At 46.7% G+C, this 21,994-nt stretch overlaps 1 protein-coding gene across 1 annotated transcript in view; it reads right to left on the reverse strand.

Annotated features, from left to right (window-relative positions):
* The window catches only part of LOC140219130 (neprilysin-1-like), a 169,714-nt gene extending 150,435 nt beyond the window's left edge, over window positions 1–19,279 (reverse strand). Inside the window, exons 1-3 of the mRNA XM_072289020.1 lie at window positions 17,759–19,279; window positions 16,799–17,004; window positions 3,442–3,525 (exon numbers count right to left, since the gene is read on the reverse strand). Of these exons, the coding sequence (XP_072145121.1) occupies window positions 3,442–3,525; window positions 16,799–17,004; window positions 17,759–17,865 (397 nt within the window). The 5' untranslated portion in view covers window positions 17,866–19,279. The remainder of the gene's footprint in view (window positions 1–3,441; window positions 3,526–16,798; window positions 17,005–17,758) is intronic.
* Between the last annotated feature and the right edge of the window lie 2,715 nt (window positions 19,280–21,994).

Consider the following 21,994-nt stretch of genomic DNA (forward strand, 5'->3'; position numbering starts at 1 on the left):
CTGAAGTGAACTTGACAATAGATAGTTGCAGCGAAGCAAGCATTTTATTGCACTTCAATAAATAATTAGGCTTCGTCATTTCCACTATAATAGGCGAGGGAAAACGTATAAAATTGTGCGCTAATAACTTTATTTTTGTGGCTACCGCCTTATTTGGGTATTGGAAAACTTTGAACTACGAACGATTTGCAGCCTCCCGGAGGAACAGCGGTCATGAGAGCGTGCGCGAGATACGACTATAGTGGCGTTTTTTTAATCAGTTCCGGAAGAATTATAGAGAAATTTGTATTTGCGGAACAATTACAGTTCTCTTGGATTCCTCGTTTACTGCTCTACCAAGTGAACTGCCAAAACCGACTCGTATTGTTATTTGGGATGTTCCGTAATGATGCATGGCCGCCAGTGCCGCACAACCACGTCGAGCACAGGACGCTGCGGTGCTAAACGTACTGCGCCCACCGCGGAAAGTTAGAAAAACACCTACATAAGCACAGCAGAGAAGTGGCTACGTCAGGAAGCTCGACTGATGCATTATTCAAAAGACACAGAATTGTTCTCCACTTCCTGCAGCGTTTTCTCTACTTCCTTTTAAATAAAAAGATACTGATCCATAAATATTTTCACACACAATGGTTAAATTTGTTAATTTTCGTTTTCGCTTACTGTTTTTGGCTGTTGCCTTGGCTTGATTTCTCAACTCCTTGCGACTCTTGCTTCCAGTTGCCAATTTCGCACAAGGAGTGCTGCGCAATTAGGGAAAACCAGACGAGGTAACGGGCGGCAGTCATATTGCTTAGGGGATTAAGGGTTATTGCAGGGTTTGATGATGGACGGTCTTTCGCATTATTTTTTTTTTCACTTTATTTAACCCATTTCGCGGGTATATGGTTCCGACTATCTGCCAGCGTCGCGGCAAGCCGCCACTCGAGGGAATAATGAAGCAAAAGGAAAAGCTACACTCAACTGGCATTTTCTCCGGCTGCAACTCGTTCCTCAAGCACTCAGACCAGCTGACTATTAACCGAATCCCGTTCCTGGTCCCTGAATCAGTCTAAACGAAGGAGGTTGAACTGACGAAGCAACAGCCATGCGCGTAACTGTTGAATAGATGGTGAGAACTGAACGCATCTCGAGTTATTCGCGCGGGCACCGAACTGATGAGAAAATTGGCCTTTACACCCTAGGACATGCCAATAAATACCGTCATCCAAAAGGAGGGAAAAAGGCAGCAAAATGTTCAGCGCCGGATAGCTGTCAAGTCTCAACATTGATTTGGCGGCGCTTTAGGAATGTGTGTGAGTATTGGTGGCATGCGCGGGGAGGGTGGGGGGACGGGTATGCACTTAACTTCGGTGGGGGGGGGGGGGGGGAGTCAGGGCCCTGGGTACCTGCCTGTCTTGAGCGCCAGGAGCCGGCAGCGTTTTCCGAAATACCTCAGTTTCTGAGAGACGAAGCTTCGCGCCTCTTTGCAGATTTGCTACCAAACCGTGGCTTTCCGAAAGTGGGGATCATTCTTAGGGATGGTGAGCTTTGCTTTATGCAGTATGTAACAACCTTCTGTTTCTTTTTTGAAGAAGGCGGTAGAACAGAGAAATCGCGGGCACTATCTGCCAGCTAACCCCACCCTAACTAACGCCATCCCCACTCGCACCACCGCATCTTAGGTTATATTATGGCGTTTCTGGCAGAGCCATGGTCTGCACGATGTATATATATATATATATAAATATATATATATATACATAACAGCATTTACCTGCCGTAAATGCGGTTACTTGTGTACAAAGCTACATCAACATCATCATCAGCCTATTTTATGTCCACTGCAGGACGAACGCCTCTCCCTGCGATCCCCAATTATCCCTGTCTTGCGCCAACTGATTCCGGCAAGCGGCCGCGAATTTCACAATTTCATCGCTCCACCTAGTCTTATGCCGTCCTCGACTGCGTTTCCCTTCTCTTGGTATCCATTCTGTAATCATAATGGTACAACAGTTGTCTAGTCGGCGCGTTACATGACCTGGCCAGCTCCATTTTTTTCTCTTTAATGTCAATCAGAATATCGGCTATACCCGTTGCTCTCTCATCCAAACCGTCAACCACAGAAGGAACAAATTATCTGCGCTGCAAGATACGAGCATGTGCGGTTGAACAAAATGAGCCATGCTAAGTTGTTCTTTGGACGTATCTTTATTTGATTCAAGCGAATGGGTATTGTACTAAGTGCATTTTTCTGCATAGGTATTAATAAGTCCTTCTGTCGCAATCGTGGTAAAGTTTAGGCAAGTCACACGGTTACGCGCATTCTTTTTACCACGATGTCTCTTTTTCTTAGCCCTTTGCTGCATGCTGGCGAAGCTCCCATTTCTACCATCTATATTGTTATTACAAACAAAATTATGCAACATGTTTTTTTTAATGTTCTCGTTCCAGTGTCCGTGAACAGCTGTTTCCGAAATGTTGAGAAAAATGAGCGATGTGGTTTCTTTTATTTTCATTTTTTGATAGTGATCATTACCCCACATATGAGGCAAATTGTAAAAAGGATAATTTGTGATACAGCAACAATATTCTACAAAATTATTGAATAGGTTATGGTCTCACAGCCCACTAAATTTGAAAAGACAACGTACATCGGCTTAGTACCTGAAAATTCTTAAATATAGCAGCTTTTTGAAAAGTGTATCAAATGAATCAATTTTTCTAAAATAGTTCTGGTTTGCACAGAAACCTCTAACAATGCTAGATGGCTCTTCTTAACGTATACGTTTTACAGGAATATGAATTCATTGTAGCGCCAATATTTTCTATTTCACAATGTTGCGAATTTAGACAATGTCCGGTGCATGAAAATGGCGCCTCCCGACTGAAGAATTTCGGAGTTTCCTTCCTCCTAAAGTAACCATTTGGCAAAGAAGCCAGGTTCACTTTTGTAATAGCAAGTCATATGCGCATAAAATGCAGAATGTTCTAGGAAATATAAAATATTAATTTTTGGACGCGTGTTGATCTCTTGTGGAATCACACAGATACAAAAGGGTACCTGCGGGCTACACATAGGCTCGGAAACGAATAATGTGAAGGACTAAAAGAAGGCAAATTTGTCCGTCTCCTTGAATTTAGATCTGGCACGGACATTTACCTTAGACGCACTGCATATTAGAGACAGGATTTCAGCCAATCTAAGAGCAATTTTTTTGCTACCGCCGAGAAACGGCCGCGTCTCTCTGCGTGAAAGAAGTCTTTACTTGCACTGGCTGTAAAGTTGCTCGGCACCACAGTTGTAAAGTGCGCTATGCACTATAACAGCACTTTTTCTTCGCCGTAGGCACAAGTGCTAGCGCCTCCAGAATTAAAGTAAATAAATAGACGAACAAAGACACAAACACAAAAATAAGTAAATACATAAATGAATGTAGACTGGCCTTTTCATGTCCTTACCAAATTCTTTGCAGTCGTTCGTGTAGCAAGTCGTGTTCTCCAGCATTTTGTTCATTGTTGGAAACAGCGAGGGATTCAAGCAGCCTGCGAAAAAGGTTTAGACTAATAGATGCGGCCACTGAGTGGGTCATTCAGAATTGGAAAGAAAAAGTTAGGCCTATAATGAAAGCCCGCCGTAGACTGTGCCAATGTGGTCACCAGATTCCCGCATTTCTCCCTCTTTGTGAGATATGTAGAGACAGATCTTAATTAAACAAAGATACATTGAAATATAAATAAGAACTACAGCCCTCACCCTTAAGCAATGTTAGCCAAACCATCGGTTCACTAAGCTCTACTGTACGACTTTAAAGAGTATAGAAAATTCAGTGTGTTTACGGTAAGTGCTGCGACCTGGCTTTATAGAACAGTGCTGGAACAAACGACGGCCGGCTCCCACCGAGGAGAACCGGAAGTTGGCATTGGATATTTCCTCGGAACAGCGCGAGAAGGGGGGACATCAAGAAGGAAATTGCAAGACAGCATTGACTAACCTCTCTGACTGGTAGTTGACAGTCAACTAGTATTCAACTGAGTTAATAAACAAAACGCTGATTATGCGGTTGACGCGCCGCAGAAACAATTTTTAAAGCAATCTCTAAAGCAACGCAAAGGTAAAGTTCTTAGAACGTGTTGACTATGAACACCCAGAATTAGTTCTGGTCCGTCCAAAGAAAGATCTAGCATATCTTGCACATATAAAAAGAAGAAAGAATGCCCGTAGAAATATTCTGTGTGCTAGGAACACCACCTCAGTTATTCTGTTTGAATGGTTCCTCGAGTGGGCGCGGGCTTGGTGCACTAAGACACAACTATTTAAAAATAATATTGCCCGCTTAATAGCTGTTCGTTTGATGGCTGAAGGTGTAGGTGTGCGCGCGCTCAACGGCTGCCGGTACCAGTGCAAGTGTTGCGCCTTGTGCGGCGTGCGCAGATGAGAAGGGAAGTGCTGCGAAAAAGAAAGAAAGAAACAAAAAATACACACAGAAAAACAGAACGTTAAGCAAACAGCAGGTAGCAGCCTTGGCTAGGAAAGCTCTCCAAGGCGAAAATAAAAACGGCGACGGATGCTGAGGGCTCTCTGCTTATAGGCTCTCTCCCATGAAACCAGTGCGGATACTCCAAGGGGGCGCAAAAGAACATTTTTCTTTTACTTCACACACGAGAGCGCGATCACGTTTATTAGCGAGATTAAATTTTTATTTCAATGGTTATGCGTCGGGGAGGGTGACGTATTATTACACGCTGCTGCTTACGCCTTACGCAAGGGCATCACGTTCGAAAGCGAATTCTTCGGCACGCCCCTTTTAGTTGAACGTGTCCCATGTGTCGCCATGTGAACAATTTCCAAGAAATTCATTCTTAAATTAGAGCGTTCCTCAGCGTTGCCTCTAGCGGTGGCATAGAACCTTCACAAAATAGGCAGTCATTTTGGTCCATGTAAAGTGTCAGTGGTCAACCCTTTCTAGTCGAGTCCATGTCACAGCCATTCAGTTTAACACGTTTTATTTGCTGCTGTGCGCAAATTGTGCTTTAAACGTGCGACACTGGCGATAAAGCAAAAATGAGCTCGCGCGTTCCAGCGGCAGAATGGTACTTTTTGTTGCATTGCTTTTTTTTTCTTTTGCTGCGTGGAGGGAAGTTATTGCGACACTCGGTTTTATTTTGGAAGATGGATCGAGCAGCCTTTCCTTAAGTCAAACCCATTCTGTAACTGCGGATCTTTGTAATTACGCTCTGGAACTTGCTGGAGGACGTACGCGGGCCAGCGCCTAAAAGCCAAAACAGCGTCAAAGTTTCCAACAGCGTCGAGGCGCCACCCACCGATGCCAACAAAACACAGGCGTGCTGTTCTTGAACAGGGGCGCTATAACTTAAAGCTATTCCAAACTTTTCTATTCCAATTCTGCAATCAGCCCACCGCGATTGGTCAAAAACTTTTTTGGACCACCCCCACTTCACATGCCTGTCACGCGACGTCACGAAAACCGTGATTGCTCCCCATCTGATATGACGTGTACACACTGATTATGCATAATTTGACCCAACAAAACAAAAATAGCTACTTATGATTCGACTTCTTTTTGCCGTTAGCCCTCGGCTATTGGTCGAAAGTTTTCGGGCTTCACCCACTTCACCTGCCTCTCACGCGACGTCACAAAACCGCAAATCTTACCGCGTCAAAGTGACGCGTACGTCTTAAAGATGCATTATTATGGCGAACAAAACTGAATTTTCTTCTGAATAGCAGCAGGCTGCCCCGTTCCAAAAGGCATAAAATATGGCTACCGCCGATCACTCCGGCACTGGCTACTCGCCCCTGCCGGAGAGCATGGGTTTATTTGCGTGTAATAAAACCTTTTGCGTGGCCGTGTAACGTTTTCGAGAACTTTTGGCACGTTTACGACCTCGTTCTGCGAACTCTTCTTTGCTGAGGATTCGTATTAGCCTCATTCTTAAGTTTCCGTTGCATGCCGCCGCGATTATCGACGAGCCACCGCAAGCTAAGTAAGAGAGAGCGGACCAATCGCAAACGCCGGCTCCACCCTCTTCATGCGGTTATCGATATTCAGTGTAGTGGCTCGGCCCCATCGAATCCCTCTCCACTTGAGCATGCTGCTCACCTCTTGTCAGCCAATTAGATAAGACAAGCCGCTCAGTGCAGGCAATGTTATTCGTTTTTCAAGCAAACAAAAGTGACCAACTATGAACGAGGGGAGCATTTGATTTGTTTGTTCAGACAACCCTGCGGGTGACCACCCGATGCTTGTGTTGGCGGTTACGCAAATGTGACGTCAGGAAATTGGAATAAAAACATTGAAATAGTTTTACGTTATACGGCCCCAGTGTTCGTCGTTTCGCCGCTTTTGTCGAGCGACAATGCCCGCGCCTGCGCTCACTGTTGGCCGAGTTTCTGCGTACATGACAAATCATAAGAAATAAAATTTCCTTCCTGAAAATGGCGCGATCATGCAAAGCAACATCGGAGGTATATCAACCGGTAAGACACAGCGCTGGCACTCTGCCCACGACCTCAATGTTTATCCCAGTCGCGGTTAGGAAGTTGACGCCAATGCAATGCCATTGCAAAGAATCTTAAACGTATTTCTACCCAGAACATTGCGGAAGAGAGCCGTAACCCATTGGTCATCATTGTCATCAGGAGCAGCCTATTATCATGCCCAGTGCAGGATGAAGGCCTCTGCCAGCGATCTCCTTTTATTCTTATTTTGCGCAAGCTGATAGCATCTTGCAACTGCACATTTCCTAATTTAAACGTCCAGCCTCATTTCCTGCCGTAGTCGACGGCGCTTCTATTCCCCTAGCACCTATTCCGTACCTGCGGTGCGGTCTGTGTCCCTCTCTTCGTCCTGTTGTTTAGCGCTCTTTACTGCTCCTAATCCTGAATCAACCAGCCATAACGCGCACTCTTCTGCAGTTAAGCTTAAAGATTTTGTACCACCGTTCTTATCGCCATGCTCAACCTATTCCCGCGCTTTCTTGTGAACCACCAGTTTCTGCTCCATATGTTAGCTCCGGTAGAATGCAAAGATTGTAAAATTTTATTTTAAATGACAGCGGTGCGCTGCCACTCAGCCTACCGTATTCGCTTCAACCATTTTTATTCTTCTGTATATTTTCTTGTCAGGATTACGGTCCCCTATGCCTAAATGACCTAGTTAAACGTACTCCAGCACATATTCGAGACGCTGACTGCTGAGCATAAATTCTTGTTCCCATACAAGGCTATTAAACATTATCTCTGTCTTCTGCATGTTAGTCTTCAACCCTACTTTCACACTTTCTCCGTTAAGATCCGCACTCATTTGTTGAGCAAAACGAGGACAGGTAAATTGAGAGCCAGGGTTTCTACAAGTGGACTTTGCTTTTTCAAGGTGACCTAGGCTTTGCTCGGCACAGTATATATAGATAAGGTTCTTCAAAAGGGGAGATGGCGTAGGGCGCTTGGGCGAGGCAACGACCAAGGGTGCGTTAGCGGCGAGAGTGTAGAATTGAAAAGAAAGATGTGTTAACGTCGGTGAAGGAATGTCAGGAAGCTCCGTGTGTCAGCCGACCGTTTGTTTGTTTTTTCGTGGAAGGGGTCTTGACGACTGGGGGAGAGGTGAGGGAATTTATGCTCCGCTGGATGTCAGTTAGGTATAGTCTCTCTGGAAGAGCGAATAAAAGCAGTGGCAGAAAATGGTGCTCTTGAAAAAAAAAAAACCTAAATGGAATGAATATATAAACCAAACAAAAATACCAAAGGAAAATAAACAAAACACTAAGCACCCCAATAACAATAACTAACGGCTGTTGCATATAGCTTCAAATTTGGCATAGCGAATATATTCCGAAGTTCCCTTAAAAACGTTCATGCCCATTGGTCGCAATGTTTTGAACTTATGGATTAGGCATGGTTCTCTGTATTTTGTGTCTCGCGCAGAACGGGAACTTGAATGTGGGGTATAGTGTTTAAGTTCATGAAAGTTATGACCTGGTTAGTTTAAATGTTCTGCAAAGGCTTTGGGCAGCTTTTTAGCTGTGCTCGCATGATGTCCGTTTAATCTTACGTTGTTTGATGGGCCCGGCTCACCGAAATATTGTTTTGGTACAGAAGGAACAGTTTAGTGTATGGATGACATCGAAAGTAGTGCGAGTAAAGCTAGTTTTCACTTCTTGTGTATGACTACTTGAAGTGCTCTTAATTTTAATGTGACTTTGAAAGTACCTGCAGATTTCGCACCTGGGGCGACAAACTGCTATTATTACGGGGGAATGATGTCGGCTAACTGTTGCTTGAGCAAACGCGTCTTTACTGTTTCTCTTGCGGCTGCAGGTCACCCTTGGCACCACCTGGAACGTTTTTCTCCGACGCTCATTACTTCATAATATTGTGTGGTATTTTCGTAGGATGTTGTTTGCGTTTGGTAATGTATTAGAATATCTTTTGTAAAGGCTGCTAATCTCTCAGATTCTGGTGTAGGCTATTTCCTAGCTGATTCCGACTGCCTCTCCAATCTCGATGCCACATCATAAGCTTTGTCGAGACGGACTTGTGGATAGTTTCTTTCTGCTATCGTTGCTTTAAGGTCGTTTAGGTGGTGGATACTGACGCGTGTACTTGTCTATCTTGCACGTGGGACCGCTCTCTATTCTCGCGCAGGTCGTCCGCGGCCAGTGATGGAACTCCGGCGCAGTTGTTGAATTCGTGCGGCGCCTCAAGTTTCGGTTGCGCATTTCCAGTGTCTTATCGATGCCGGTGGCCTCGCGAAGAAGCTCGTGAGGCCACCGGGGCCGGGCTTCGCGTCCAGAGAACTAGTCACCCCATGTGGACATCACTTCACGATGCTCAAGAACAAAGAAGCAGGCCGCTTTTGTCTTCTTTCTAAAATGAATTAGGTTCCCGTGGAAGAACATTTTACAGCAGAAATCTTTGGTCGGCCTATATGGTGTATAATAACAACACACTTACCCAGTGACTATGTAAATTCTTCAATCACCACCTGTCAAACATCCCCACAACCCTCCCGTCTCTTGTTAAAGACACCCCATTTCCTTCGCATTGTCGACAGCATTCTCGCCAACCCAATGTTTTCCAACCGCGTTATTCTAGTGATTTTGCATGTTTCTGTCATTTACACTAACATACCCATGAGTGAACGAATCGAAGCCGGGTCGGGATCCCTCGCAGGCAAATTCCAAGCGCACGCGCGTGAAGTTTGCCTAGTTATCACGCTTAACTATTTCGAATTCAACTCTATTCACAACCTGAAAATTTTAGGCACTAGCATGAAAACACAATTCTCTTCCACGTGTGGCAACATCTTCAAGGGATGCCTTTAAGATAATTTTATAATATAATGTCCTAAAATACCGCGCACCTATCTGCGTTACAATGATGACATACTTATTTAAATAATTGGGACACAGTACAAACACGTTAACCGAAATAAGTAACGATTTCGAACATTTTCATCCGCGTAGTAAATTTACTGCTCCCCGCTCTCCTTGTCTGGGCACGATGGTCCAAGTAGAAAATAAAAAACTGAGAACACCACTTCAGAGGAAGCCTTCGAATAGCCACCAATATTTAGACTACAACAATCATCACCTGCGACACTGCAATCAAGAAATGTTTGTCGGGCAAGCGAATAAGAAGAATGTGCAGCAAAGAGAACGATTATGTCCACCACCTAAAGGACTATAAAGCAACGCTAGCAGAAATAAACTATCTACGACTTCCTCTAGACAGAGCTTATGATGTCGCGTCAAGAGAGGCAGTCCTTAAGCTAAGAAACAGCCTACAACAGAATCTGAGAGACCACCAGCCTTAAAAACAAGATATTGTAACACCCTCTCAAATATAAACATCCTACGAAAATACTACCCAACGTTATCAAGTAACGAGCGTCGGACGAACGCATTCCCGGTGTTACCAAGGGCGACCTATCGCCGCAACAGAAACAGTAAAGGCATGTTCACGCAAACGTCAGGCGACGTCATTTCCCGTAATAGAAGCATGTTGTCGCCCCAGGTTCAATATCCGCACGCACCGTCAACGTCCCGTTAAAATGAGAAGCACCGCCAGTAGTCATACGCACGAAGTGAAAGCTACCTTTACTTGAACTAGTTCCGATGTGATGTCAACCCTTGAATGTTTCTCCTGCAGGAAACAATGTATCGGTGAGACGGGACGATCAATGAACACGAGGGTTACAATGTGGGCTTGTTGGTAACGCATCATTAGCGCTGTGTGTGGCCCTGTGTGTTTTCTTTTGTCCTGTCTTTTAACCGCCCTACCGTACACGTATTCAAGGTCAATGAATGTCAGGTTAAATAGACATCGCGCGGACATAGGTAAAAAGCTTCCCAAAACCGTTGCAGAACATTTCAACCAACCAGGTCATAACTTTCATGGACTTAACCTCTACATCCTACAGCAAAATTTCTGTTCTGAACGAGACAGGAAAAACTGAGAATCATACCTCCTCCATAAATTCAAGACATCGATACCAATAGGTATAAAGGTTCTGAAAGAGAGCTTTATATTCCATGTCAAGCTATAGCTATTTAGAAATGTGAAGCTATAAGCAACAGCACTTAGTTACTTTTCATTAGGGTGCTTAGTGTTGTGCTTTTGTTTGTTTTCTTTCCTGTTTTCTTTTTTCTTCAATAGATATATTCATTCCGTTCTAGTAAAAAAGATTCCGTGAGCACCATTTTCTGCCACATTTCTTTTTTTCAGAAAGACGATAGCCCACTGACCTCCTGCGGAAAAAACAATCCCCCTCCTACCCCCCCACCCTGGCTTCCAGGCCACTTCCACGAAAAAACACACTGCCGGCTGCCACATGGCGCTTCTTTATGTTCCTCTACCGACGTGGAATGACACAACTTACTTTTAATTGCATAGCCTCACCACTAACGCACCCTCGGTCGTGGCCTCGCGCACCTATCTTACTCCCTCTCCCTTTTAGAAGAACTCTACGTATATATACTTTGTTGAGTAAAGCATATGTCACCTTGAAAAAGAGAAATCCTCTTGTCGAAACGTTGGCTCCCTCTTTGACCTTGTTCTCGTTTTGCTCATCGTATTGAATTTCCATCTGCCGCCTTCCCCGTATTTTCCCTCAATCATTTGCCGCAAGTCAAGCCCACTGTTGCTGAACAGGACAATGTCAACTGCAAGCAGATGCCTGTTGAGAAATCCGCCTAGATACTCACTCCAAACCATTCGGTGACTTAAAGCTTGAAGACTTTTTCTCAGCATGCCATGAATAATAAGGATGAATGCGTATCTTTGCCTGACCCCTTTCTCGATAGCTATTTTCCCACTTTTAAGGCGGGAGCGTTAAGGAGCCCGTGTCGTAGAAAGTCCGGCGTCAGCCTCCCGCCTCCGCATCCAGCGTCCGGCGTCGTTTCTACAAAAATATTTTCAAACCACTTACAGAACTAACTTAATTTCTCAAGATAAAATACGGGGGAAAATCGTGAACTACGACATACACACAACCCACCGACACGATAGATCTCGGATTGTCATTAGACTATGCAATAAAACATGTTGTTACTTGAAAACTCAAAGAAACCCCTTTTCCGGTATTTCCACAATTCACAGACCGACTGCGGCGTCCACCATTTGAGCACGCTGGCCCATGGGTGTCTCAAGGACAACGGAGCGCCGCGCCCGGATCCTTCCGATACCTCCAGCAGGCACTCGCCTCCACCGCATGGCGGCCCACGCAAGAGGCCGCGTTTCGACCACAAAGCCAGCCTTCGTTCATAGCGTTCGCGGCTAGCGTTTCCCGGTAAAGATTACAGTTACATACGCTCCAGTTGCCGGGAAGCGGAGAAGCGGTCAGGGATCTTTGAATTTAATCGCGTAACACTCTTAAAGGCGAAACTTAAGCATCCTCCAATTTTTCTTCTCGAGAATGAAGGAATGAAGGCTTTGTGCATATTTCCAAAGATAATCTCGTATGCCTCCTGCGCTCCTTCCTCGCGTCATGTCTCTATGAGCGCTGGTATCTGTGCTGTATCGAATGCCCTTACATAATCTATGAAAGCCACATAAAGAGGCTGATTGTACTCCGCAAATTTCTCAATTACCAACTTGATCATATGAGCATGATACATTGTAGAATATCCCATCCTGTGGCCAGCCTGGTCTATTGGTCGATTTAAGTCCAGTGTTTCCCTGATATGATTGAAAATTATGTTGGTGAACAGTTTATACATTACTGAAAGCATGCTAATCGACTTATAATTTTTCATTTTTAACGTCGCTCTACTTATGGATTATAAAACTTTTGGCACTCTTCCGTTTCTCAGGTACTCTTGAAGTCGTGAGACATTGCTTATAAAGGGCCCCAACATTTTGAAGCACAAATGTTCTATGTTTGATTAAATCCACTGTCATTCCATATTCCGCAGCCTTCCCTGGGACAAGCCTTGCGAGGCCGTTTTAACTTTATCGCTAGCCATGTAAGGAGCTTCTGTATTTTGTTCATCTCTACTTCCATTAAAGGTAGCGTGGTCTGGGTATTCTACAGGTCAGCATTGAATTTTTCCACTGCTTTTACTATATCATCGAAATTACTGATTGCATTACCCTGCTTATCTTTCACTCCATGCATGTTGCTGTGTTCTAATTTCAAGTTATGCTCCTATTTCATGCTACGGCCATTTTTTTTGCTTCTTCAATGGCTCTGACGCTATAATTTTGAACATGAGTTACTTCCTTGTTCTTATCAGGTTTCATAGACGAATTGTTTGTGATGTCTTGATTTATACACACTCACGCTTTGTCGTTTTCATATTAGGTCCTCTTTTGTTAGAACTCGCCTAGTGGTTGCCTTGGCGCCTTACCTCCAACTTCAATTGGTGCTTCTGGAATGAGCCTAGTTAAGGTTTCATTCATTACCTCTTTGTTAACTTCTTCTTTCTGAAGCTGCATAATTGTTAGCAGCCATCAGCCTGTATTCGTCTACTTTTACTCTTACTGCGTATATGTTGGCACGTTTCTGCTTGACTAATTTTACTCTTTCTTCAAATAGAGAGCAATCCTAAACCCCACTATCCGATAGTCACTGCCCTTTTAGCTTACCTAACTCTTCTACATCCTGCCCTTTGCTGGGAAAGGCAGAAAGTATAAAATCACTTTGTCACGATCCACCCGGGTGGATCATTACTTGTTCCTCCATTAGGGCGTTTACAGGTCCACTCACTGTTATGGCGGTTACTGAAGAAAGCATTCAATATCCAAGTGTTGCTAGGATCTATGCTGTGGTTGTCAATTGCTTTTTCCTCAGCCTGCTTTTCCCCACGCTTGCATTGAAGTCACTCATTGCTACAGTATACTGAGTTTGCACCTTTTTCATTCCTAATTCAATACCTTGATCAAACTGTTCTGCTTCTTCATCATCATGACTGGATTTTGAAGCATAGTCTTTAAGCGATATCTTTAGACTTACTCTGCTAGACCTTTATTCTATATTTCTCCTATTCAGTAGTATTACAACGTCTACTTCCCTCTTATTACCGCTGTAGAATTCGTCAATCTTAGCCACTATGTCTTCATAAATTAGAAATCTTGCCCCGTTATCTCTCTTAGCTGGAAGACCTCTGTAACGAACGTCGCCGTTATTCAGCGCTGTGTGAGCCTCGCAAATTTCACTAGCCTCACTAAGGCCAATAATGTCCTTCACAACGCCAGACAATTCCTCAAAGCGGCCACAGCTCATTATACTAACCCATATATAGTGTGATTTACAGATTCAACCGTGCATAGGGAACATCAGCGGGAGTAACCTCAATGTCTTTCCATGTGTTTAAAAATCTGACGCTCCCAGCCGTAACGGCATCCCGTTGGAGCTGACTGCTAGAACCCGCGAAGTCCGCACGCAACGCCGGACTATAGAGTTACGCTCCACACACGTGCACTGTTGAACCAACTAGCTTGCAGATGCGAGGCCATTACGCATGGTAAAGTAAAACCGATAGAACTATCTACAGGCAGCCAGCGCTAAAGCTTCACATTGTTACAGTAGTACAACCTTCGCGGGAAGAGTTTGAGTAGCACGTGGTTCGATTTTGCTGTAAAAAGCTTGCCGCTTACCAGGCGGCACATGTGTGCCTTTCTGATTAACTTATGGTGTATTCGGTTGGCGGCTCTGGTCCTCTGGCTCACTGTATGCAAATACAGGCGCAGCGCGCAATATGAGCGGGAGAGGCAGTGTACCAACAGAATGCTTGAGCGAGAGCAATATGAGCTGGAGAGGCAGTGTACCAACAGAATGTCAGAGCAGCGCGCCGTTGGCGCAACTACGCAGGAAGCGCGGGAAGCCGCCTCGTAAGCATTCGTGCGTCGTCGGGTTCGGAACTGCCTCAACGCAGCCGCCCAGTGCGGACACTCTACCGCACTATAGATAACCGTAACTTGAGCAGAAACTTGCAGAAACCGCGGCAAGCCACGGCCAGTAGTGTCACATGAAACTCCTCCCGGCCAGATCGCGCCAACGCTCTCATTTCGAAATCAGAGCGGTCATGAGCGCTCCGATTGGGAGGCTTACGCTCCGAAAGAACAATCCGAAGGTAGTCCGAGCGCTCGACTTCTACCAACCGAACGCGTGCCCACTTTTTAGAGCCCTTTATAATAATGCGCTAGAAAATGACCATCCGAATACAGCATTAAAAACGACGTGCTAGAACGCAGGAGCCCTTAAGCTCCTGATCTCGAGATTGCTATATGTAGACATTGACTGGATGCATCGGGCGAAATCAAACCCAGACGCAGATGCGCGTATGTTATTGCTCAAAGTTTTGTACCATTTCTGTGTTAGCTCTACAGGGCGGTGTCAGCGTACTTTAGTTCCACACGGAACACAGCGTAGCGCCTACTAGGAAGCGCTGGTTCCCATTGTCGCCTCCATGTATGGTACATTCGGCTGCTCTATACCACGCTCTTGCTTGGATCTGAAGGATACAAAGCCGGCTTTTTATCGAAACGAGAAAAAGCATGACCCAGCTGGACCTGCACCGCTTGACGGTGCAGTCATAGAGCGGAAGAGGAAACACGTCAGCACGTTGTAGAGAACAGCTCTTAGGAGCCCGTTCCTTCGGCGAGTATTGGCGTCGTCCCACGACGAAGGCGATGTAGCCGAGCGAACGAGCGCCGCGAAGAATGAAATCACCTGCCCTGGTTATGGTTATGGTAGCGGGATCGATTCCCGGTCACCGCGGTCGCATTTCGATGGGGCTGACATGGCAAAATACCCGTGTACTTAACTTAAGTACGCGGTAAAAAGAATTGGAGGACGCTTAAGCTTCGCCTTCAAGAGTAGAACGCGATAGCGTTATCGCACCCCGTTCGCACCGCCTGTGCTCAAACGCGCTACGCCAGCCAAACGTCGCGATCGGCACAGATAGCCGGGCCCCGACACGGCATGAAGGCGGACGTGATCATGGGGCGAGTGGCGCGCCACGTGTCGGGGCAGCGCCGTACATTACGAGGAGGGGGTCTTCTGTGTTTGCCGCAAGGTGGCTCTGCGTGTGCGCAAAGCGCAGAAGAAATGTAGCGGAAACGTACTTCGCTACTCGTGAAACTGCGACTTCTGTAAGTTACATTACATTACGCCGTTAGGTGGGCAGGGCTACGCAGATCCGTGGCGTCAGCTGCTGAGGTCAGTCTGGCGGACCAGGGCGTGTGACGGAGGATCACTGTTCCCGTAAGGGGCGGTATCGAGCGGCTACAACTAAGGCTCGACGTGACGATCCCTAAGGCGTTGTCGCCGCTGACACTGGTGGCACGACTTCCCCACGGCAAAGGGCCGCCTTTATGGTTGGTGGAACGAAAGTGTGAGAAAAAAAAAAACTGTGGCGCCACGCAAGACGGGCTGTGTGACGACGATGGCTGTGATATGGCGCCAAAGTAAAGCAAGTTGTCTCTATGGGAAGAAAGAGCTGCATGAGCCGAGTTCTGTCTTTGGTGGCTGCTGTGAATCGCACCCACGCACAGCCTCTCGCGATCTCCCGATTAGCAAGGCAGACAATCACACTTTTCGCCGTTTGGAACATGCCGTGCGAGACAGATTGTTCGCGTCAGCCAATAAATAGCGCAATGACTACACGTATAGAACGGCGCTCAAATTTTGCATTGAGTATTGTAGTCATCGGTGAATTTTTATAGTTGTTGCAAACAAACAAGGCGCACAGGCGCCAAGGCATGCCACCAGGGCTGACAACACGCTGCGGTGTTCTGGAGCCACGCGACCACAATCCGCCAGACCTCGGTCGGTCTTCCGTGTTGAAAATGAGAGACCGCCGAGCACTCTTTGTTCAGAGGGCTCGATTTCGGCCAGAAGAATGAAATGCCTGCTGCCAAAGCGCGCTGGAGCCCAGTGTACCATTCATTAGTGGAGCTTTACTTAACACATTGAAACGCGCTAAATGTCTTCAGTACTGATAATCATTTTGGGCTACATCCGCATCTATCACATCAGCAAGAATAGATTTCTATCGAGTAGAGGTGTACGCGGCATCTATGCTGACATCAGTTTAGTTCTCGTGAAATTGAGTGGTTTCCGAGCAGCGACGCTCTTATTTATTTCCTAAGATCCTGCAAATATTGTGCATTGAGCAGTTCAAAGGATTATGTAATGTCTTATGCAACATCAGACCACTACCTTTTCAATAAGTTCAATTTACGGTATTCTAATTAGTCCACATAGCTATTAAAGATTGGCGCAGGGAAGAGCCCTGATTATATCGTCAGCGATGGGCGAGCAGAAATTTTATGAGCAATGCAAGGAAACCTCACCGAAAAACTTGAAGGCGCAGGCAACCATGATGGCGATGCCAATGACGAGCACTACAAAGCATAACACCGTGTAGACTCTGAGCGCTTTTTTCATTCCGGCCAGGCGTTGTTCCATGCGCTCCTCCAGGGTGGGTATGTGCCGGCGGGGCGCCTCGGACAGAGGGGGACCCGGTATCAAGACCGATGTCTTCGGCTCATCTGTGACACTGGGTGATAATATTCACATGTGAACATTTTTATATTTCTCCCATTGCCGCTTTCCACCGGCTAACAAATGTTGAACGTCGCCGCTCGGCTCAAGCTGCGTATGCATGCATTGGAACTTTCAAAATGTTATCATTTTAAGCACTGTCTATCATCAAATAACCTTGTGTAATCTGAGCGCATGCGCGACGTGAACCATGCAGTACCTACTTGAAGGCACGCGGGCACCTCTATTTACGCTGCAACCTTCGATGAATCATGCATAAAAGCCGATGGTCTTGCCCCGCTGATCAGCTTTTCAATGATCGCCGACTCTGTTCGCCGCTATCTTTGTGCTTTGAATGTCACTTGCTTTTAGGGGTACAAGTTCGCCCCAAAGTTTTGCTACTTTGTGGTCGACGATCTCTACAACGTAACTTGCGGTGGAGGCGCTTTTGTTCAAGTACCGGACCCCGAACCCTGAAGACAGCAAACCCCGAAAGCAGCACCAGGGCGGACCCGAACCATCGATCAAGACGTAACGTACAAAACCTGCCCCGGGAGCACGTATTTCTGCCTGAGATGACCAGAAAGCTCGTGGCCAAGTAAACAGCTTCAACGGCAACCCCAGCGCCCCGCATCGTTCTGCAACAGCGCAAGGAGCCACCGACCTTCCGCAGATAATCGTTTGGAGACCCGGAAAACTGCCTGGAAACACATGAAAGGTTTTCTACGTTCGAAAACGGGAACTCCAGTGACAAGGCGCAGAATACATACTTCAGCTTAGAAGATGCCGTCTGGACGTGTTTCGAGAATCGTGAGCCAACCCTGAGAATGTGGGCAATCTTCCGCAGCACGTTCTTGGACAGCTTCAGGAGAGTCATACGCAAAGAGAGGGCTGAAGCGATACTGGAATCCCGTGTGAAACTGCCTCACGAGAACATTGCGATATATGCGGAAGAGATGACCCGCCTGTTACGTCACGCTTCCCGCGGCATGGTTGCGGACAACAAAGTTCTCTTTCCCATGCCTGGTGTGTAGCACGAGTTTTTCAGCAGGTTGTTTCGCAATTCACAAAAGAACGCCCGAGAATTTTTAACGGAAGCCAAGGGCTTCCATTCCGTTTCCGGAAACCAAGAGCCAATGCCGACTAGGCCATCAGACAGCTTAGTGTTTTCACCGAATAGCGAAATCCAAGCACTAGGCCCCGACGAATACCGAGAGACCATGAGAGTCGTTGTGCGTGAACAACTGCGCAGGATGTTCCATTCGACGCAGCTTCAAGTAGCTTCCATTGCTGACATCGGCCGAGCTGAGGTCCCTCAGTCACTTGGGAGTCCCTGACTCGCCGCGGCCTCAGCGGGAAGCGATGACCTATGCCGCCGTAGCCCGTGGTCATGTCCCTCATCTGCGCCGGCACTAGTGCCTTGTAAAGCCGCATTTCAGCCGCCAGCCACCACAACCACGCCAGCTCGTCATCCTGTCCGCCCACGCAATGCCCTGAGGAAGAGAGAAGAGAGACGTGCGGCTTGCTGAAGACCACCGACCGCTCGGCCATCACTGCAGAGAAGCTAGCCTTGTCTACAGCCGATGCTCACACGATGACTTGGGACAACGGGGGTTTGTCGTGAAGGCACCGCGCCTACACCGAGCGTCATGGCTTCATGATATCGCCTACTACATCGCAGCTCCTCCGTTGTCGCCGTCAACGGCCGTTCCGTTCATCGTCACCAGGCCGCTAGCTTTTCTCGCAGCGCCGGCACTACACTGGCCCAATCGGGGGCTGGTCTGTTATCCCACATCCGGAACACTAAAAGCAGCAACCGATGAAGGTGCAGTTGCTGTTTGCCGAAACACCGAAGATCCTCCGCCACAGGCCACAACGCTTCAACGTCCTGCTCGATAAAGTAGATACCACGCGCCACTATCAAGAGCCCTCGAAGCCAAGACTACGCTGCCTACAGAAGGCCTCCCGACGAGACATGACAACAACGGTAGAATGCGACGCAGCCTCGACCCGACTCCGCGACCTACCTAACGAGAACGCAAGCCAAACAATCACCGATCTTGACGTGACTCCCGACGGACATGCAGTCAACACTTTAGTGGACACACGAGCCGACTATTCCGTCCTGAGTGTATCCTTCGCCGCCAAGTGAAACGACTTCAAGACTGCGAGGGAAGGCCCCGATATTCAGACATCTGGATGGCGCCTATAAATGCCGCCTAGAGTTTGTACCACAAGAACTGCAGTCCCTAACCGGATCTACCCTGTGACCTTCGTCATCCTCTAACAACGATCGTGAGACGTCATTCTCGGCACGGGCTTTCTACGCCAACACCGCGCAAACATTGAACTGAAGCCCAAGTCGATAACCCTATCGGAAGACCATGTGATATCGCCGGAGAGCTCTCTTTCACCACGCCTTGAGTGCGCTTGAAGATTAAGTCAGCGTCCCGCTTCGCTTCAAAATTATTATTTCCGCTTGCACCGAAACACCGGCAGACGTAAGGGCACCGTCGAGAGCGACTAACATCACCTGTTGATGGTGGAATTTGCGTTGCAAGAGAAATCGCTTGACTGCATGGAATAAAAGTAAAAGAAATGCTGACAATCTTTATGCAGCAGTACAAACACCTAAGCAAGGGCACGACGATCGCATACATGGAAGATATTGCGGTAATCAGCTATGCGTTTGCGCTCTCGGGCTCTGCCGCATACACCTCGAACTCAGTTCCCCGACCAGCCTTCGACATCAGAATCTACACATGCGTAAGCAGCCACAGCTGAAAATTATTCTCCAACTATCGAAGGGCTCCGTTTAAGTGTAGTCCAGGATTCTGCAAACAACAGTTGCTAATTGCGTCAGACAATAACCAAAACATGCGCTCCGCCACTAGGTCAGAGCCCTTACATTGTTTCGAGGCGGGAACGAGAAGTCATAAAGCAACAAGTTGACAAAATACCACGAGTTGAAATCATCCAGGCCTCGTAGCCACCTTCGTCGATTTCATTTCTAGAAAAACAGGCCCTTTAAGTATGTTCCTCGGTATTCCGGGCGTACTGTTGCCCTCATCGCCACGGCTGCCTGCAGCGCACCTGCCCTAATTTTCTGCATCCGTAACAAGCAGCTTCGCCAAGATATAAACTCGTTGGTTGGTGGTTTGGCACTATTCGTTGCCCAGGAAAAAATAATTTTGAAAATTGTACGTGCTGAACGACTTCGGCAGGTGCATCTCGACCGAACTTTCCTCGCAATGCAGATGTTCGATCAGCATGAACGGTGCATCGCATGTAAAGTTCTTCGAAGACAGAAAGCAGCTGCCATGTACCTGCTTTCTGAGCTGGCCGGTCTAGAGATTGATGACCCATTTCGCGTGAAAGGTTTCGATGAAGTCCTTGACTTTGTCAGGTGGCACGCCGGAAAAAGCTTCGACTTCTTCAATGTGTCGAGGATTGTATTAACAAATATGGCGCCACTAGGGTTTCACAGAAAGCAGGCGTTTCAGAAGGGGCCTTAGAATTTTTGCCTTTTTACCTTTCTTTCAGTAGAACTATAGGCCGCATCTGCAGAAGTGATGCATTTCTAAAAGGCCATGTCTAGCTCCCGTCCTTAACAATCTCTACTTAGCCCATTTAGATGGGGGCATGTATGTACGCCTCACGGGGCTACTAGGCTTACAGGGAGCTGTCAGATTTGTCTACAATTGTTTATTTTTCCTAGATTGCCCTAACAACTGTTTTCAAGAAAGATGTGCTAGTGCCTCTACTACATTTAGCGATTGTTTCAGGCTTCTTGACGTGTCTGTCGACAATAAGACTTCTTGAAGTGTCTGTCGACAATAAGCCTCGGTTTATTGGCGTTCAGTTAACCTCTACTGATAGTGAGACCTTCTGGGCTTACAGCCCATGAGCTAACAAACCTGTCCTCCAGTTTTATTCAGCCCTTTCCAAGTTCGTGAAGAGAGAGAGGCATAACGAAGATGTGCTTCAACAACGCCCTAGAAAAGTTATGCCCTCCCCCATCTCATGAAAACCAGTTTCCAGCAGCAGTCTGTGCATCTTAAGGACGCTGGTTATCCTAACCATGTGTCGGTGGCGGAAAGGTTGCTATAACAGCAATGTTCGAGAAATTGCTGCCGTGAGAATACCACAGCTAGCAGCCGTGAGCAGGTGAAGACAGCCCTGATTCTGTACGTACACCATGTATTACATAGCCTGAACAAGATAGTAAGTCGCGATAAAGTACGGCTTGTTTCTTTTCAGCTCGAAGTAAGCTAAGTACCTTGTGCAAAACCGCTAACCCAATGAGGACAACAATGCTGCTCCGTGATAAGGTACAGAAAGATCCGTTCGTCGGATGCGCCATACAGGTGGTCTATCATATTCCGCTGTCATGAGGTAAATGCTACACAGGTCAAACCGGAAGGTGCATCAATTAGCGCCTAAGAAAGCGAAAAAATAAGTGCCAGAGTGTCCCAGGCGAAGGTTTTCTTGCTTTTCATTGGAGAGTGTGTACATGTGGGACATGTCCCCACTTATAGAAGATACCACTATAATAGATAGGGATAAGGGCGAGTGTGTAAGAATAATAAAAGTAACGGAGCTAATGCTCTTATCCACTGACCAATTGCATCAGCACACCGTCACTATCATTGTCCGAGAGAGATTATTTTCCCATGGCATGAAACTGACCGCGTTTGCAATACGTCATTTAGGTTTTCTTGTGTTTTCCTGATGTACCGGTTTTAGAGTGCTTTCATGCCGTCCTGTAATTGTACTTTCACGGTTGGTATCGCTGTCCACGTCGTTGTTTGGGTTTATAAGTACGGCTGATCCCGAAGTAAATTTTCGTTGTTGATAGCGCTTGCTTTCGTCTTCGTTTCTTCGTGTGTCCTTTTGTTGTGCTATCCTTATAACTTTCCATGATGACCAACCAACGGACCAATATCGCCCCCCCCCCCCCCCCCTGGTTGGAACATTAAGTATTTCGCATGGATGGATCTCCAGAT

The sequence above is a fragment of the Dermacentor andersoni genome, chromosome 6 (genome assembly GCF_023375885.2).
Source record: "Dermacentor andersoni chromosome 6, qqDerAnde1_hic_scaffold, whole genome shotgun sequence".
In the NCBI taxonomy this organism is placed as follows: Eukaryota; Metazoa; Arthropoda; class Arachnida; order Ixodida; family Ixodidae; genus Dermacentor; species Dermacentor andersoni.